The sequence below is a fragment of the Pempheris klunzingeri genome, chromosome 16, assembly GCF_042242105.1.
Source record: "Pempheris klunzingeri isolate RE-2024b chromosome 16, fPemKlu1.hap1, whole genome shotgun sequence".
In the NCBI taxonomy this organism is placed as follows: domain Eukaryota; kingdom Metazoa; phylum Chordata; class Actinopteri; order Acropomatiformes; family Pempheridae; genus Pempheris; species Pempheris klunzingeri.
Window position 1 is genome coordinate 24,252,428 of NC_092027.1, and position 18,291 is coordinate 24,270,718.

Genomic DNA, 18,291 nt, shown 5'->3' on the forward strand with positions numbered 1-18,291 from the left:
CCCCAATACTTACAGTGATGTGTGGTTCTTGGTTATGCACTACACATACAGATTCCTTTCCAAGCGTGTCATAACATTACAAATTAGTGACAATGAGCCGTATATACAGTGAGCGCATGTGAGACAACATCTTTCTGATTTTGAATTCACAGGGTTTTTTAAAAATAAATAAACACAAGTGCAACAACGGCTGTGACAGCTCTTTCACACCCTTATCAAGACACGAAGAACATAAATAATCTAAAACACACGGTCCAGGCACTGTATTGCTCCATTTCTCCAAAAGCTTTCTGACCATGACGGCTGATTATCCTCAGTCTTTTCTCTCTTCTCTCTCTTTGTGAGCTGTGGCCTCAGCATATTGATCCGTTCAGTTCAGCGGAAACACCATCAACGTCTCTTTCTAATGGCCAGTTAGGAAACTAAACCAAAGTATCTTCAATACTGACATAAAATCTACTCAATGATTTGTTGGAGGTGACCTGTGGGACTCTCGCCTAATCACTTCAGGTAGGGGTAAGACAGAAGGGAAAGGGTGACATATTTTCATATTTCTATTGTAATGTTTTAAAATAATTTATAAAAAGTGGATCTTGATCCAATAATAGAGAAGAAAGGCATGATTTAGTGCTACAGCGACTACAAATAGCCAACTAGTGTGATGGCAGATTCAACAGAGTGCACCTGTGTATGTCTGGATGTGCATGGGATTTTGTGGATGTGTTTCAGAAGAGGCGAGAGTGGGAGTACTACATCTAGCCAGCAGAGTCAGCCTCCAAGGCAGGGATGCGAGTGGACAGCAGTGGGAGTTTCTGGACACCTACCAGACACATATCTCAATATCTCTCTTTCAAGATATTCTGCTTTTAATGGGTCAGTTAACCCAATTACATAAAATCAAATTACATAAAAGTGATTTTATGTGCCCAGACTTTTAGATATCTGTGTCAAAACTAATTTAAAAAGCACTTACGGAGTAAAAATGCTAGCGTCACAATGACCATGCTGATTGTTTAGCTGGTACATGTTCACCATCTTAGTTTAACATGTTAGCATGCTAATATTAGCTAATTAGCACTAAAACTAATGTACAGATGATGGGAATGTTTTTAATTTTGCAGGTAATTGGAAAAAACAAAGACAAATTAAAACTCTGCACTGGTGACACAAGAGGAAAGGTCAGACTAAAGTTATTAAAATTGATCCTAAAGGGGACATGACTGGCTGTGCCAAAGTTAATGGTGATCCAACTATTGTCAAGATATTCCACTAAAAAACTAAAAATGTTAACCTCAGGGTGGAATTGTCGGAAAAGTAAGGGGACAACCAAAATCATTGGGATATGACATATCGCTAGGGGACCATGAATGTCTGAACCAAATGACACAGCCAATATATCTAATAGTTGCACAGATATTTCTGTCTGGACCACTTCCAACCCTCGAGCCACCATGTGCTCAAACTGCCTAAAAATTCAACAGCTATGTGAAGTTCCCAAATGAATGTCACTATTACTCTGTTCAGTCCTCAGACACGCTGTGAACAGTTTTCATTGCACCTAGTTGAGGAAGTAATTTGACAACTTAAAAAAGAAAAGAAATTAAAACGTTATTTTGCTTTCTTTCTTTTTTGAGAGACGTCATAGCTACGTCATGTAACTAACATCATGTTACTAATCCTCTAAAACCACAAGATGGCATTTTTACATTTCCGTTTGATGTATTTTTGAACGTTGGACAGATCCAGGCAAGCCACTGCCTCTTGCTTCCAGTTTTTATGCTAAGCTAGGCTAATTGCGTCCTTGTTTCACCTTCATACTTAACATACAAACACGAGAGTGGTATTGATCTTTTCTTCAAACGCCTGTAGAGAAATAAAAAACAATTTCCCCAAATGACGAGCTTTTCTATAAAGCAGTAGAAAGTAGTTCAGGTCAGGTCTGCGGATTGTCTACAGACAAGCTGAGGTTTTTACATCTAATTGTTCAGTGCTGTGAGAAACAAAAATGAAATGCTTTTCACCTTCATCATGAAATATGCAAAAATCTCTGAGAAATATGAGATATCTCATAATATGGGCACAAAAAAACAGAACTATTTGCATGGCTACACACAAGAGGAGGTTTCTCCTCAGTTTTGGTGATCCAACCCTTTAAGTTATTTTGCTTCTAATTCAAGCATGACTCACCACACAAAAGCACTACACAGTTGATAGTGCCTGAGGTGAACCTCAGTAGTGTTGAGAAACTGGTCAGTAGTGCCTTATTGTTGTCGTACAGTATGAACAGCATCAGTCAGTGTTTGGGCTCCAGGTGACTGCTCAACAGTCAGTCCTTGGCCCTGCCTGCCTCCTGCTTGGCTTCCCTAATGGCCAGCAGCAGTCCAGACTACTCCTGGGGCCCTGGGGCTTTCATGGCCATACTGGCCCCAACCATGGCTGGATAACTCCGGTTCCTCCTCAATCCATCTGGCCCAAAAGGGGAGCCGGATCTGCGCAGCCCACCCAGAGGCCCCAGGATGGGGCTGGGACTCACTGCTCTGCCCCCTGGAGCTCCAGCCACACCCAGCCGCTTCACCTTATCCAGCAGGTTGAGGTTGTGGACGGTCACACTAACGTCTGTCTGGCTTTCGCAATCCCTCCCTCTCTGCCTGCCTCTCATCCTCCCCGTCACCTCCTTCAGAATGGAGCGGGCCGGTTTGGAAGCCAAGAAGTTGTCGTACGAAGGGCTCTTGAAGTCGAAGCCAGCAGGGGTTGGCACAGCTGAAGTTCCCTGTCCTGTGGGCGAGTTGGGAGGGGTGGATGGACGCAGAGGGTCGGGGATGGGCACTCGGTTAGGGGCGATGGAGGTGCTGAATAAGACTCCTCCGTTGCCCTGACCGTGCTCCAGGCCCTGGCTCTGGTGATACATTGCTGCTGAGATCCCTCTCTCCTGGAGCAGGCGCACTAAGCCCAGGGAGGTGCTGGTGGTGCGTGTTGCATCTCTGCACAAACACAGGAAACATATGAGAGTCAGCTTATCAGTTCTTTTTGTAGAGAACTACCAAAACAAGTTAAATTTACTGAAGAGTGAATGGCTCCATTAAATTGACTAAGTAACTCATTAACATAGAAACACAGTTTTGTCTCCTACCGTAGCAAGAAAAAGACAAAGTTTTAGAAAAAAACCAGCAGAGAATAAAGTAAGTTTGTGGTGTATTTGGAGCCATGCCTGAGGTTAGTTGAGGATTCGGACGGTCTGAGACTGAGCCTGCGGGGGGTGCAGGGTGTAGCAGCAGGAGTACCCAACAGAGTGCTGGTCATCACACAGGAGGACGACGCTGGGACTGGGTTTAGGCTGGAAAGAAAGCAAACAAGGCGAAAGGACAAAGAGAGTTAGAAACACCTCAAATATTTTCTTGCTGAATTCAATTGCACTTTCATGATATCTCATCATTGTAACAGCACACAGATGATGTTGTTCCTGCAAACCATAAGAACCTGCATGTATTATTTAGCACCGTCCTGTTTAGCAAACAACTGACTGAATATTGTTGCCTGAACACGATCCCACCTCAGCAACTGCTATTTGTCCTGTGGGATTTGGTCAAATTCAGACCGAGTGCACATTTAGCTCACTGTGGCATTCTCAAAACACCACATAACTAAACTTTATTACATTAGAGAGCAACAAAATTTAAACTACATTTATGTTTATAGGTTACTTTGTAGTGCTATTACGATACATGAATTGTAATACGATTTTAGTAGCTAGTGGCACTTCTTATAAAAACACATCATTTCTTTAGGACTTTTGTAATAAGGGATGTGTTTGAATGTGTCAGCTTTTAGCAGAAAAGCAAAGCTCTGTAGAGCTTGATTATGAATGACGTTCTCTATAAAAATCAAAATAAAGTTGGACCATACCAAACCTATCCAAGCACATTTCCTGTTGTTTTGGTCAGTTTGGCTTTTATTCATCAGTCTTCTCCCTCTTAACTAACTGAGAAGTGAAATAGCAGCTGGACGCTACTTTGATATTATGAAGGAAAAGCAACATTCTGGAGCATTTTAAACTTGTACCTTGGTGTGACCCGTGTCTGCTCATCAGTTGGGTGGAGGATCCGACAGGTTGTGAAGGTGTAGGTGGAGCTGGTGTGGGCCATGCATTTACCTGGGTAGTATGCTGCTGCACAAACACAGACAGTCATCAAAGTCACTCACTTTAAACAGCACCATGATACACTGCAGATGATGAACAGGTCCAACAATATAAACGTTTACATATATACAGTATGTGTAAATGTACAGTATGTCCTCACCCAGGACATCGGTGTTGCTGAGATGTGGCGATGGGGATGGAGAGGGTGGAGAAGGTGGAGCCAGAATGGGTGGGGGCTGTCCGAGGTTGGTGTCACCGGTGCTGGAGGTGGAGGGCACGGCTGGTGAGGCGGAGGACGAGGAGGTGGGTAGATTCTGGAAGTACTGCTCCCCTGGCTCATCCTCCTCAAAGCCTCCCCATGGATACACCTGTAGACCGCACAGCACAGAGAGATGAGTCCTAATCATCACAGACACATGCATGTGCACTAAATGTTACTAGTGTTACTGCTATTACTTGTAGTAATATTAACAGTTATCAGGAGGTAAAGTCAAGTCATTCCATATAAACACACACAAGGTTTCCTTCTCTGTAAATATCAAAGTAAAGTTGGACCAAACCAAACCTATCTAAGCACATTTCCTATTTTTTTGGTCAGTTTGGCTTTTATTCATCATTGTCTGCTCCCACTTAACTAATTGAGAAGTGAAACTGCAGAAACGTTAAAACGGATGGACGGCTATTTTGATGTTATGAAGGAAAAGGAGCATTCAGGAGCATTTTACTGAACACCACTGCTGACAGGTTTCTTTAGTCCTGTGCTTGAGTGGGATTTAATTCCCACTTAAAAGAGGATTTTTGTGCAGTGAAAAGTTGGATATTCACAAGTGTAATTAATTACATTCTGTCACGTAGAACTAAAACATTTGCAGTAATCTGTTAACATATTCATTTATGGCATACAACATACAGAGATGCACATTATAGGCTGCATCTCACACACAGGCACATACACACACAGACCTGCTCCAGCTCTAATTCGAGGGGTCTGTAGCCCTTCGGCACAACTCCTGGCCTGGCGTCCAGAATTACACCAAGGTGAGGCTGGGCTAGCTGCTGCCAGTGATGCAGGGTGGCAGAGCCTGGTGGACAGAAACAGACAGAACTGCAATGTACTCAGTATCTTAAATAACACACAGATAAACACAAAGATAAACGAGATAATTTATTTATATTTTTATCTATATATATATCTATATATATATATATATATATATCTATATATATATTTAATACTTTTGATGTGTATTTTTCCTGTGTCCTATGGCCTCAGGATTAATAAAGTTTTTGAGACTATATTACTATAATACATTTGTAGTAACTGGTTGTGTGATATTGGCACAGGACCAAATTGACAGTTATTCAATTGAAATAAACCTGATATCAAATACACATCACATATGCACATACAGCTTATGGGCTAATAAATGACAGCAGGTTATGCAGTAAAATCATGGATTTGGCAAGAGGAAGACCCTACAATGTGATGAAGAGCAGAGAAATAAGATGAAAATGAAATGGAGGAGCAATTAGAATGAGAAAAGGTTTTTATTAGTCAGCCACATGAGTACGAGACAGTGATAGCAGACGGTGACAGAATGAACAAACAAAAATAATCTAAAAGAAAGAGGAAGACATCAATAATTAATAAATAGTGAAGAAACACATAATGACAGAATACTAACGTGTATGAGAAACAAAAGAACAACAGAAACACAAATATATGTAAACAGACCAAATGGCAAGGTTTCTATATATCATGGAGATGTTTGCTAAGTTAACAACAGACAGTATGAGTCATTACCAGCAGAGGGCAGCACAGGCCAGCACGGTGGTGCAGTGGTTGGCTCCAGGTTTAAACCTTGAACCTTTCTGTGTGGAGTCCTCCCTGTACAGTACATGTTCTGCCTGTGCTTGTCTGGGTTTTCTCTGAGTACTCCGGCTTCCTCCCACAGTCCAAAGACACGCAGCTTAGTTTAATTCGTGACTCTAAATAGGTTAATTGGTGACCCGTAGGTGTGAGTGTGTGCGTGAGTGGTTGTCTGTCTCTGTGCGTTGGCCCTGTGATTGACTGGCGGGTCAATCACATGTGCACATGTACCCCACTTCTTGCCCAGCTGGGATTGGCTCCAGCCCCCCCGTGACCCTTAAGGATGAGCAGTGTAGACAATGGATGAATGGATGGATGAATCACAGGGTGAACAATAAAACGTTGTCAAAGTAAAAACACCAGCTGTGACATCGTTAATCCACCAGCCTATGAGGTAAAGCGTGTAGTGTTTTCCCAAACGGAGGTCGAGATCAGTTAAAGAACAGGAGCGAATGAAGTGGCTGCAGGGCACAAACCAAACACCACTCTCTCTTCCTTTCTTCCTCTGTTTAATGACCAATGTGTATCTGTCTACAACCAGCCTCTGGGCTGTGTGTCTTTGTAATAGCTGTGTGGAGATGCAAAACTGCCTGACTTGTGATGGTGCATCAGAGACCAGAAAGAGTTAAACAGCATTAGTGACAGAGGCCTCTCTTTCCTCTCTATTGCTCCCTTCATCTTCCTGCTCCCGCCTCGGTCTCTGGCCCACCTCCTTCCTCTCTCCCTCTCTATCCCAGCTCCGGTCTTCCTTGACCATCCCCAACCTCTTTCTCGTTCTCCTTCGAGCGTCCGCCCATGCCGGATCTCCCTCCTCCTCTCCCCCTCCGTCCCCCAGCCCCGTTTGCCCCCTTTCTTTGTCCCAACCCCTCGGTGTCGGTCACCTTCCCACTTGCAGCTCATCCCGCACTCTGTTTCTCCCTCACCTTCCAGCGGTTTGACGATCTGGAGTTTGTCAGGGAGGTAGGGCCCTCGTGACGCCCAAATGTGGAGGTTCCCAAGGGACATGATGCTCTCTGAGGGGGTCAACAGACTCTCCTGGCCCAGGGCATCATGCAGGCCTCCATGGCCTCCCCGTCTCCGATCCCTCTCCTCTTCAAAGAAGCGCCTCTCGCTGAGGTTGTTTTGTCGACGCAGAGACAGGCGGCGCAGGGCAAGCCGTAGGTCCTCAGCTCCACTAACCTTCTTCTCTCGGCCCTCTGTGCTGCTGCCAGATCAGAGATGCAGAAGAAACCAAAGGTAAGAAAGTGAATGAATCTCATGTCAGTTCATTGAAGTACATGCTATATAAACCGTACCACCAACATTTGACTAATCCTCGAGGCTTAACACAAGAAACAGTCAATTTTAAAAGGTACTTTCTTGCACTTTGATTCAAGCAGATGTCTAAAAACTGCCCTCAATTTCCTCTCTAAATAATTCATTGCATAAACCCGCTTCTGCTCACCCATCCTGATTGGATGCTGTCTCCATCAGGATGCTCTGTGTTCGGTTGTCAAGGGCAATGCTGTCTCCACTGATGTCACCTCCATACATGCTGGAGTGAGGTGTGGAAAGGCCGCTGGACTGGGGCGATGTACGAGCCGACAGAGACTGGTTGGAGCCCGGGATGTTGGCGTTGGTCGGAGTCAGAGAACGCTGACGGACTGTCTGGTTGACGTTCTTAACTGTCTCAAATACACGCTTCCGATGGCTCCTGCACACAACCAAGCACAAAGAGTGTTACCCTAGACTGTATGCAGTTAGTATGTTCAGATTGAAATTACTTGCATCCACACTATCCTGTAGCTCTCTGGATAAGACTGAGCATTAGCTGCCCTGGAGGTTTTTACTATCATTAGTGACACGACCAGGGATGAATAAAATATAAGTTATTGACATCATTTTTCAGTTCTGTCTTTACCACTGAAGTTAGCTAATCTGCATATTTTTTTGCTAACTCCTCTCATGTCAGCCTTTTGCTCAACATGTGCATTTACCAAATTTAACTTGTCTTTTGTCACATGTACCAGGCAGTGTAAAATGTCCAGCAGCCCTGTGAGGCTGGAAGTAGCCACACTGGAGCTAAATGTTAACCTGCTCACAGTGACACGTTGATGTGAAATTGGCTGGTGATCAGTGGGTATAATGTGTACCATCTTTGTTTAGCAGGTTAGCATGTGGTAAAGTTTGCTAAACATGCTGATAAAGTACATCTGATGCTGGTGGGATTGACATTAGTTTTGCAGGTATTTAAACCATATTGTTCATAGATGAAAAGTGAAGGGAATGCCATTGAAATTTATCCTGAGGTGAGCATGTTTCCACCATATTTCATAGCAATCCATCAGATAGTGGTGATGAAAAGTCAGGGGGCCAACAAAATTAGTGGGATTCATCATCTGGGGGGCATGAATGTCCACTGATCCATTAGCTGTTGATATATTTCAATCACTAAAATGGTGGGTCAGCTGACCTTCACGAGTGAAAACTTCGTGGGAATAGAATAAAATTCAGCTGATTATTTTTATACAGTGTCGTATTTTCCAGTTATTTCGATCTCGATCTTTTGGTCCAGCGTAATGCACAGCTTGCAAAATAAATCCCATACAGGAGTTTGTCTGTTTGTCCACACGTACTTCTGTTCCTCGCACTCTGGATCATCCAGACTCAACTCCTTCCTCATTGTTCCCTCAATCTCAGCTGCCAGAGAATCCTGCAACATAAAAACTCATGAAGGAACAGAAGACGATCATGTATACACACACACACACACACACACACACACACACCCACCCTCACCATCGGGTACAGTCCCAGGGGATGGTAGCGTCGAGGAGTTCCTGCAGGGTAGTTTCTGTTCCTCAGGTTCTTCAGCTCCTCCTGGGCTTCATGCAGCATCTCTATACACTCTAAATACTTCTCCTCCAGCTCCTGGAGCTGTTCAATGTAGACAGTAATGTTAACTTTTGGAATTAAGGGCAGACAGTCTGGTATCAGCTTGACAAGCAAGGGAATGGGATCAAGATGGTGCAGTGATGTGGAAGTTACCTCCGCTGTAAGCTGCCTTTGGGCATCTTTAGCTGCAACTAGGTGTTGAGAAAGCTCCTCATTCTCCACCGCATACTAGAAGCACACATATCATTGAGCAAAACTAACAGAACATGATAACGGTCACCTTTGAGTTACAGTAGGTACATGTGTCTGTCCACGAGAACTCACAGATTTGGCTTTCTTTTGCAGATCTACTATCTGAGAGAGGAGGTGTGTGATCTCCTCCTGCTGCCGGGAAGCATCCTCCGTCTTTCGAGCCAGTTCTTCCGCTATGGTGGAGATCTGGAGGCTGGACAACCCTAACAGGGTATAAAGTTTAGTTCAAACTGAGAGAGGGAGAGACATGCGTCCAAAGCATCGGGTGCTCCATCAGAGGGCACGGTGAAAGAAGACACAGAGAAGAGTTTAGACATGTACACAAACACAAGAAAACACTTAGAAAGTCAGGGATGGAGATGGAGAGAGAGACTAGACTTACTGAGCTCTTTCACACAGTCATTGACAAGCTGCTGCTCCTTTTCCTCATATGTTTCGGTCTCTGACTTCAGATGGTTAGCCTGCATGTTAACACCCATGATTTACTAACTAATAATATATTCCAAACACTTTGTGTGAAGGTGTGTGTGTGTGTGTGTGTGTGTGTGTGTGTGTGTGGAGATACCTCAGACCGGAGCGACAGGTTCTCTTCTTCCAGATCTTTGAGTTTCCTCTGCAGTGTGTCGCTAACAAAGGCTCCTGATGCTGTTTCCACTTTACTTTTCTTGCCCCTTTGCACAGATAAACACAGAGTGAACCTGAAACTCACTGTACTTTCACTGTACAAGTATATCAGAATACACGTTAAATTGATATGTGTTTAAGCATTTTTGCTTGCTTTTGCCATCTGGCATCACAAAAAGAAATAAAAATTCAACGTGAACAAATCTACGTTTTAAAAAGACAGATATTGATTGACAAAGAAAGGATGCTAACGTTGGGGAGCTGCTGGACTCATCCTCACTCTCCTCTGCTGCATTGGTGTAAAACTGCAGCAGTTCATCCTTCAGGTTCAGCTCATGGTGCAGTTGGGCCACCTGAAACACGAGTGATATGAATGTGAGTGCATTTACTCTATGCATGCGTGTTGCCTCCATCAGAGGCAAACTAACACACAACAAATGAAGCATAAAGGTTTATTTTTGATCTTGGAAACAGTTGTCAGCCTCAGCTCAAGGTCCCCTTACTAGCTTTTTACTTCCTTACTAACCATATCACACGGTCTTCATCAGTGGGTGGAGTTTGTTCAACTCTCGTGGGGGTGGATCTGTTGACATTATGGATGTTGTTGAGCAAACTCCATCCACTGAAAAGCACAGGAGGCTCCAAAAGTCTAGTAAGTAGACCTGATGAATCTGAGTGTGTGTGTGTGTGTGTGTGTGTGTGAGGAGACCTCCTCTGTGATTTGTCCCACTCGTTCCTCCAGATAGTCATTCTGCTCAGTCAGAGCTCTGTTCTTCTTGAGAAGCGATTGGCCGATTCTTGCAGCGAGCTCCAGATCTCGCTCTTTCTATTGGTTAGAACGCAGGAGAAGAGAAGAGAAGAGAAGAGAAGAGAAGAGAAGAGAAGAGAAGAGAAGAGAAGAGAAGAGAAGAGAAGAGAAGAGAAGAGAGAAGTATAGGATCAATAGCCCACAATATATCACATGTAAACTGCATTTCCTCTTGTTGCTGTGCTGTGGAGGTGGAGGTTCGGCCACTGTTGGTAAATTTAGAAGCAAAATTCACTCACTCCTTATTGTATTTTGCTGTTTATTAGATAATTTTCAGTTAAAGGGAAATTTCCCATGGCTAGTCATACCACAGACATATTTCATTTGTGTAAATAGGGCAAATCTACAGCACAGCATCCTCCCTGCTGCAGCATCACTTTGTGATTTCCACTGATTAAAAATCTCTCGCAGTTGCGGCTTTGAATTGCACTGATAGAACGGACAGAAATAGCCCATCGCACCTCCTCCAACAGACGTGTGACAGCATCGATGTCATTGTAGGTCTTCGTCATCTGGCCCACTCTGTCTGCACATAGCACTGTGGAAACACAAAGCACACAAGCATGGTGAGAAAGAAGCAAGCGAGGATGTGCAGAGCTGCGTTCCCGATTTACTGCATGAAGAAAGTGGGACCGTTCAGTCGCAAGTGACTTCATGTCACTGATACATGAACGTGTACAATGGCACACACACATACAGCCATATTATGTAACACAGAAAGTCTAAAAAGTCGGGTGGATGGGTCATGTATAGGATGTAACACTTCCATCGTCACTGATATATATTGTTAGTTTATGAAAGAGCAGGAGCTGTTTTCCATGGCGCACAGAAGTTGGCTGTGTTGCCCTGAGGGGAAGGATATTGACTTCAGAGCTCAAATCAATAACAAACTGTACAAAGTTATTGAGCCTTTGAGTTTCTTCTTTGAAAATAAAAGTTCAAACTATGATCCACTCCATGGATTTGTCTGTCTGTGTGTGCCTGAGGGCTGATATGTCCAATCAGAGCAAATTCAAAGTCAGCAAGCTTCAGGAAATTCCTCTTAATGAGAACAAAGCCAGCGACGAGCTGCAGAATAAGACAATTAAGAAACACACAAAACTGTTTTGAATTAGCTGGTTCTGTTGTTGCTAAAGTTCCTGATATAATGACACTACAACTTTGGTGATCTGTTGCAGTCATTAAACAAATTGTAACTAGGAAATCTGGAGTTATGAAAGCCAGCCATAATGAAACCGATAACTAAATCACAAGAAACACGTCTTTCAATTCTGGATTTCAGACGTGTGCTTTACCTTTCTGGTCCTCCTTACAGTACCAGTCGCTCAGCTCGCAGTCACCCTTCACTAATCTCTCCATCCCGCCCTGGCTGTCCATCTCGTCCCTGAGCTCCACAGTGACCGACAAGCATGAAAACAATAACCGGTCCAAACACCGATCCATTCACTTTCCCTCTCCCTCTCCTACTGCTCAGCTACTGTATGACAGGCCCAGAGACTGAATTACCCTCCGCCCACATGGACGCTCCTGTGAGTGAGTGCGAGGGAAGCCGAGAGACGGGAGAGAGAGAGAGAGCGTGTTTTGGAAAAGCTCTACAGCTGGCGAGCTGGAGGTGAAACGGAAGTAAAATTTGTGCCGTGATTGAGAGGATGCAGGATGGAAGAAAGAGCCAATCAGAGAAGGTGGGCTGCAGCGTGGACTCCCACATCTCTCTCCTTTTCACCTTTCTCTCATCCGCTCTCTTCCGCTCTGCGTTAGGGTGGCTGAACTGCCTCCAGCAACTGTTACCATGGCAACCCTCCTCCACAAACAAACGGCGGACACATGCGCCCGCGCACACACACACACACACACACACACACACACACACACACACAGGTTGTGCCTTATCCTTGTGACGTTTACTTAGCTCAAACGACACAGCACATAGGCTGGGAACCAGCAATATTCTTGACTAAATGGTTTGCAGTGTAATGCTCAAACAAAACTGTGCAGTGATTGCTCATTACAGTTTACAACAAAGATACAAATTAATTTAAATCGGTGAATGTCTTTAAATAATAATCGCCATCTGCGATTTGGGACACTACTAGGAAAAAAAGCTTACCAAAGTTCATCAATATGTAGATCAAAAGCAACACATAAGTCTGAGTACATGGGGCTCTACATCTGAATGGTTCAAAGTACCCACAGAACACTTAAAGTAACTCCTAAATCGTGGGCACCACCTTGTGGAGGGAGGCTAAGGCCTCTGCTACATTATAACAGGGACAAAAGACAAGCTAGACTGTAGATAACAGTGAGAAAAGTCTTATTGACCTGGATTAATCTGCCCAAAACAGGCCAAAGACTGCATCAGGAGACAAAAACAAGAGAAAAAACACTGGCTATACAAACGGCTTCTGAAGGCTTTGGCCTCAGTTACATGGACCTTTGACTAGATTGTCTTTCCTGTGTGTATGAGCCTCTGACAGTGTGTTAGGCAGGGTGGTGATGTGGCAGGAGGAGAGCAAACATGAGCTTTAATACCAGACCACGTGTTGATCTTCCTGTGCCAACTCGTGGAATCACTTTTTTATTATGTTACAATAGACAAGGGTGGTGTGGCATTGACAAGCCTGTGAGACTGCTTCTACGTAACTCAGTTAAGTCTGTGTAGCTGCGAAATTTGAGGCAGAGTGGGAAGAAATAGAGGTTGAAAACTTGAGAGGAAACCAACCAGCCAACTCAACACAAACTACCGAATGAATAACTGAATAAGGAATATGCCCCTTTTTTCTTGGATTTAGTACATTAGTAGATTATCTTTTCATGAAATCTGAGAATTATTCAGGTGGATAAATCCACCACTTTTAAATCCTTTTATTCCCACACCAGTCCTACCAGTTACCAAAGAGGTTCCATCAGCAGCACAGGAGGCATACATGTAACGTGTAGGGTCGTGTCACTCGAGCCACACTTACGGAAGTATTTGAGTGTCTCTTCGATCTGCTCGGTGGTCAGGTCGAGCCTGGCGTCCGGAGCGACGAGGGGAGTGTGCAGCCAGTCATCGTGGTCGTAGCCATAGACGGTGTCAGCCCGCAGTCGGTACACCGGCAGCTGCTCCTCTAGAAGGCTGATGATCTCAAACTCTGGCAGGTCAGTGCTGTTGCACACATCTGAACATCACAGAGAGGACAGGGAGCGAGGGCGGTGAATATACTGCTGCCTGGTGGTGGACTGCAGGCCTCTATGATGTCGGCGTGCTGGGGTCACATGCAGCTCAACACGATGTTAATTCTCACCTCAGCGTGGGGGGGGGTTGTCAAGCACAGTTTTGAGGTACTTCAATTAGCAAGCTGGAATTAACAGGCGTTCTCGTTGATTTTATCGATTTTAGAAAGAGTTTTGCAGTTTAGCAGAATCAATAATGGCGTTGGTATCAATAAAATCATATCCGTTCCCGTCCCTGAACACACCTGTGATGGTCTCAGCGTCCCTGCAGTCGGGCGGCGCCGCGTGTGTGTCAAACTGGATGTACTCGCCCTCGCTCACATACTGCTCCTCGTGGGTGTGCCGCTGGCTGGGCTCGGGGTCCAGGTCCGGGTCCGGGTCCGGGTCCAGGTCTGGGGCCGGGGGCAGCGAGGGGGCCGGGGAGGCCAGCTTGGCTCACCTCTCACTGGTGGAGAGAAACACGGGCCATGGGCCTCTGGAGCTGGAGCTCCACTGGGTTAGCAGGTACACCGGACAGGAGAAGGCAGGTAGGGCGACCTGGAGAGCAGGAAGGAGGGAGGGAGTGATGGGGAGGAGAAAAAACCCTCACAGAGCCTTCACCAAACAAACTTATGTGGCAGTAACCCAAAGTCCAGTCTAATCAATGTGCCTCCCTCTTTCCCTACAGAGTCTTTAACTTCAAGTGCTGCTGCTGACTCTGCACCGTGCTGCCTGCCAGCAAGCTGAATAAATCACAGCCTATCCACTGCAGACATCACATTTCATCTGTCGGGAAATGAATGGAAAGGCAGATCAGGGGAATGATACGCCCCCCCCCCCGTCTGATGATAGCATGATATAATGAGAGTGTGCTACTTAACTGATCCATGTACAGGAAATTATTTTTTCTTGTTTTGACAGCAGCTAAAACTACGAACCAGTGGGTTTTGTGTTTCAAGGCCACTTCAAGTCAAAGGACAAACTGTCAAAGGACAAACTCTTGAACCCCTCGCCAACAGTACAGCCCACATCTCCTGATAAGGCCTAACAAGACCGGAGTCTGATCCTGGGTCCTGTGTCTGAACTAAATACAGCAGTGCTGATGCACAGCAACCTTGCAGCTCTCAGCAGGGTGTCACTGCAGATGTGCGACAGTCAGTGAACACACCACAGATCTGGATCATGAAATTCACCTGTGTGTCACATCAAACAGCTAGCGGAGCAGAATATAAATAGAGGCAGAGAAGAAGGATGTGTGTGCGTATACAGTGGCATGTGTGTGTCCTTTGTAGCCGGTTGACTGAATAGGTGTTTGTCTCTGTACGTGCACACAATAACAGACACCTGGTGATGGACGTCAATGGTTTAAATAGCTGACAAGCACATGCCTGACCACACCGATAGATAAAGGTGATCAGAGGCTCAGGTGATCAAACACTCTGCTCTCTCTGTGTAGCAGCACTTCAACCTTGGGACGTCTTTCCCATTGCGGCAGTTTGAATGCTGTAATCACTCTCTTTAGGAGGAAATTGATCTAAACCCATTATTTATGGGCACTTCCAGAAATGCATAATCTGTGGATGAAAGATGATTTCCGGTTCAAACTGCCAACATGCACATGCAGATTTGGGATTAAAAATCATGCGTCCTTACAGTCCCAAACCATCGCTCCCAACCAACTTGACCATTTATGTCAACTTGTAAAAACTCCTCCTCCTCTTGTCTTCAAAAAAAAAGACCAAAAAGACGATTAAAAGTAAATTATTTAAAAGAATATTCCTGTTTAATATCCCCATAGAGACAGGGGTTAGACCAGATCACATGGGTTTCAAGATAGTAAAAATATCTCATGTTATTGGAGGATTTAGAAAAGAATTAGTGGGTTATGTTGAGGAGACAGCACTCAGAAATCAGGATGGTTGTTTTTCTTAAATCGTGTAAAAGAAAAGCATTGACTGTTAAATTATGTGTCAGCTCGTTGGGTGTCCTGCAGTCCAAAACATGACCACGCTGCGGATGGTGCTGCTGGCAGTGGCCCCGGTAACTAGGCCAGGACTCATTCATGCATGTGGCAGAAACAATGTCACTTGAAAGCTGTCCGAGGGTGGGGCTTCATCTACATCAGCAGGTCACGTCACGGATGCAGGAGCTGGGTTTTCATAAATCGTGTCCTGACAGTGACACAATAAGTGTCAGCTGACCTTCTGATGCATGACACCGCCATTAAAATCGTGTGTGTGTGTGTGTGTGTGTGTGTGGAAGCAGCGCCGTACTCACACTGAGCAGCAGCTGATCCAGAGTGTTTTGTCTGTCAAAAATCCTGAGAGGACCCCGGTGCAGTTGAATAATCCTGCAGGGAGGAGATGAGCAGATGGATGTGCAGGCAGAGACGGGCGGGTCTCTGCGGTGGTTCTCCGATCTGGACTTCCTCCACAGCGCTGAAAGCTCCGGATGATCAAGGTCACCTTAGTTCGGTTTCCAGAGTCGCTCTTGGCCCGGTCCTCTCCTCCTTCCCTTCAGCCATCTCCCTCTGTTTCTCCTCTCCGTCTCTCACTCTCTCCGGAGCCTCCCTCAAAGCTGTGACACACACGAGGAGAACAATGTGACTTCCGGTTACCGCCTTCAGAATAAAATCCTCATCAGTGAATAGATTTTAACCTAAAAAAACAACTTTATCTTGAGAGATTTGTGCACAATAGAGATATATACTGTGTGTTCCCCCAATGCCCTTATTATAGCATGTATTGATCGCCATAAAGACCTGAATTTCCTATGTGAAATTACTTTTAATGAGGATAGCCACATTAGTCATTTAAGGCAGAATTTAACTGGGGAGCTCCACAACGTGCAATATCTGCTTTAGATCGATTCATATTTTCAGCTGATGATTTTAACATGTATTGATTATGCACACCTCAAGATTCCATTGATCTCCACAGTTTTACTTTAATATTATTTTATTTTTGGAAATTGAGGCTGGACTATTTGTGCTTTTATTTTGAAGAGACGCCTTGTTTCTAACCATATCCTGGCGAGCTCTATCTGACTTGACAGTTCCCCCCCCCCCTCTCTGCTGCCATCCAGACACCCAAACCAGGACCCAGCCCGTTTTGGACCCAGCATCAGTGACGTAACGAGCACCCATAACAGGATGGGGACAGACTATGACAGACACACGAGGATGGAAACCCTCCTCCAAGTCATCCAATAACACCCACATACTGTATGAATACGCACATATTTAGATTTGACTCTGCCTAAGCAGAAATCAGACTTCCTGCCATTGATCTGCAGTGATTTCCTGCTCCTGAGCAGCAGGCTGAGGAGAGAGGAGCCATTGTTCCCCCCAGATCCTACCTGGCTGGGGTGTATTGGGGAGTTTTATGCTACTTTGGGGTCATTCTATTATCACTCTTTGGCCTTAGATAATTATGTCTGATCTATGTTCCCAACACACAGCTCAGGATGCATGATGGCGAGTGATCCCAGACGATTAGACCTCTCCTAAGAAGAGGCCGTTTAGTAACACAGTGCTGTGAGCGTGTTCATCTTATGGCCTGTGTTCATTAACTTCAATGATTACATGCTCTACAGAGCCCACTTGGTGTTTTACATCATTGCACACGTGGTGTGAAGAAAGAAGAGACTTAGTCACAGATCAAGTATTACTATATTTTCCTAGTTTGTGAGACACAAACAAACTGTTTTTACTTCACTATAGTTACTAACTACCTCACAGATTCAGATTAATAGGACCAAATATAAATCAACTAATAAATGATGATGCATTACTATGGCTTAAGCTGCTCATCAGTCTATAAAGTCATTCAAATTAGCTCCACCTTTACCTGCTGCTACTTTTTGTGACGCTATAATTTTTCTGAAATTAGCCATTTCTTAAAATAGTGAGTACATTTACTTTTGGTACTTTAGGCATAATTTGATTCAAATACTTAACTTAGGTGAGAGTTTAAATGCAGGACCTTTACTCGTGACTATTTTTTGTACACTTTTACTTGAGTATAATGTCCTAACGCCACCAGAAGGTTGCCTTTCAACAGGTGCATTCATTCAGATCTTATAACAAGTATCAGTCTGCAGGGGGAACTGCACCTGAAGGCAGCACACTCAGTGAGACTAATGACTGACAACCACGTCACCATCTGACTGCTCTGCAGAAACAGAGCCCGATAAAACCAATGACCACAAACACATCATGTCTCACTGACTGGAAACGCTGTAGTTCATTGTTCGTGCAGCAGATGGCGGGAGGGGGCCACGATCAGGGTCGGTGTTTACTGTAGATTGGCAGTAGGGATGTTTACTTCGTAGAAACCCGCAGAAACAACAGTAAGAGTACTGTAACTGAACATGGTGAATGGCAGCATGTGCAAACGATGCTTACATGACTTCTTTGACGAAAGAGAAGAGCTGTGATAAATCAGCCTGCCGGTGGGACCACAGATCATCAGAGGTGTGATGCAGATCCAACACTGGAGCGTCTTTTATGGGATTTTGTAAAGAGGCACCCCA

The 18,291-nt window shown here is 44.7% G+C and overlaps 1 protein-coding gene across 1 annotated transcript; it reads right to left on the reverse strand.

The window, feature by feature from the left end:
- Window positions 1–2,172: 2,172 nt before the first annotated feature.
- LOC139215286 (trafficking kinesin-binding protein 1-like) lies at window positions 2,173–14,064 on the reverse strand. The gene is made up of 18 exons (XM_070846202.1): window positions 14,025–14,064; window positions 13,530–13,724; window positions 11,028–11,104; window positions 10,468–10,584; window positions 10,011–10,111; window positions 9,700–9,805; window positions 9,517–9,595; window positions 9,207–9,337; window positions 9,036–9,110; window positions 8,787–8,924; window positions 8,624–8,700; window positions 7,453–7,701; window positions 6,932–7,212; window positions 5,102–5,220; window positions 4,299–4,506; window positions 4,060–4,165; window positions 3,209–3,334; window positions 2,173–2,981 (listed from the first exon to the last, which is right to left on the reverse strand). Exons 3-18 carry the CDS (start codon window positions 11,076–11,078, stop codon window positions 2,387–2,389), a joined length of 2,559 nt encoding a protein of 852 aa, XP_070702303.1. The 5' UTR covers window positions 11,079–11,104; window positions 13,530–13,724; window positions 14,025–14,064; the 3' UTR covers window positions 2,173–2,386.
- Window positions 14,065–18,291: the final 4,227 nt, after the last annotated feature.

Excerpts from the sequence above, each read along its gene's own strand:
- LOC139215286 (XM_070846202.1), bottom strand. The coding sequence starts at position 11,078 with ATGACGAAGACCTACAATGACATCGATGCTGTCACACGTCTGTTGGAG. Across the intron at positions 8,925-9,035 it reads AAAGGCAGCTTACAGCGGAG|CTCCAGGAGCTGGAGGAGAA; the intron begins GTAACTTCCACA and ends TACATTGAACAG. Across the intron at positions 2,982-3,208 it reads GAATCCTCAACTAACCTCAG|AGATGCAACACGCACCACCA; the intron begins GCATGGCTCCAA and ends GTGTTTGTGCAG.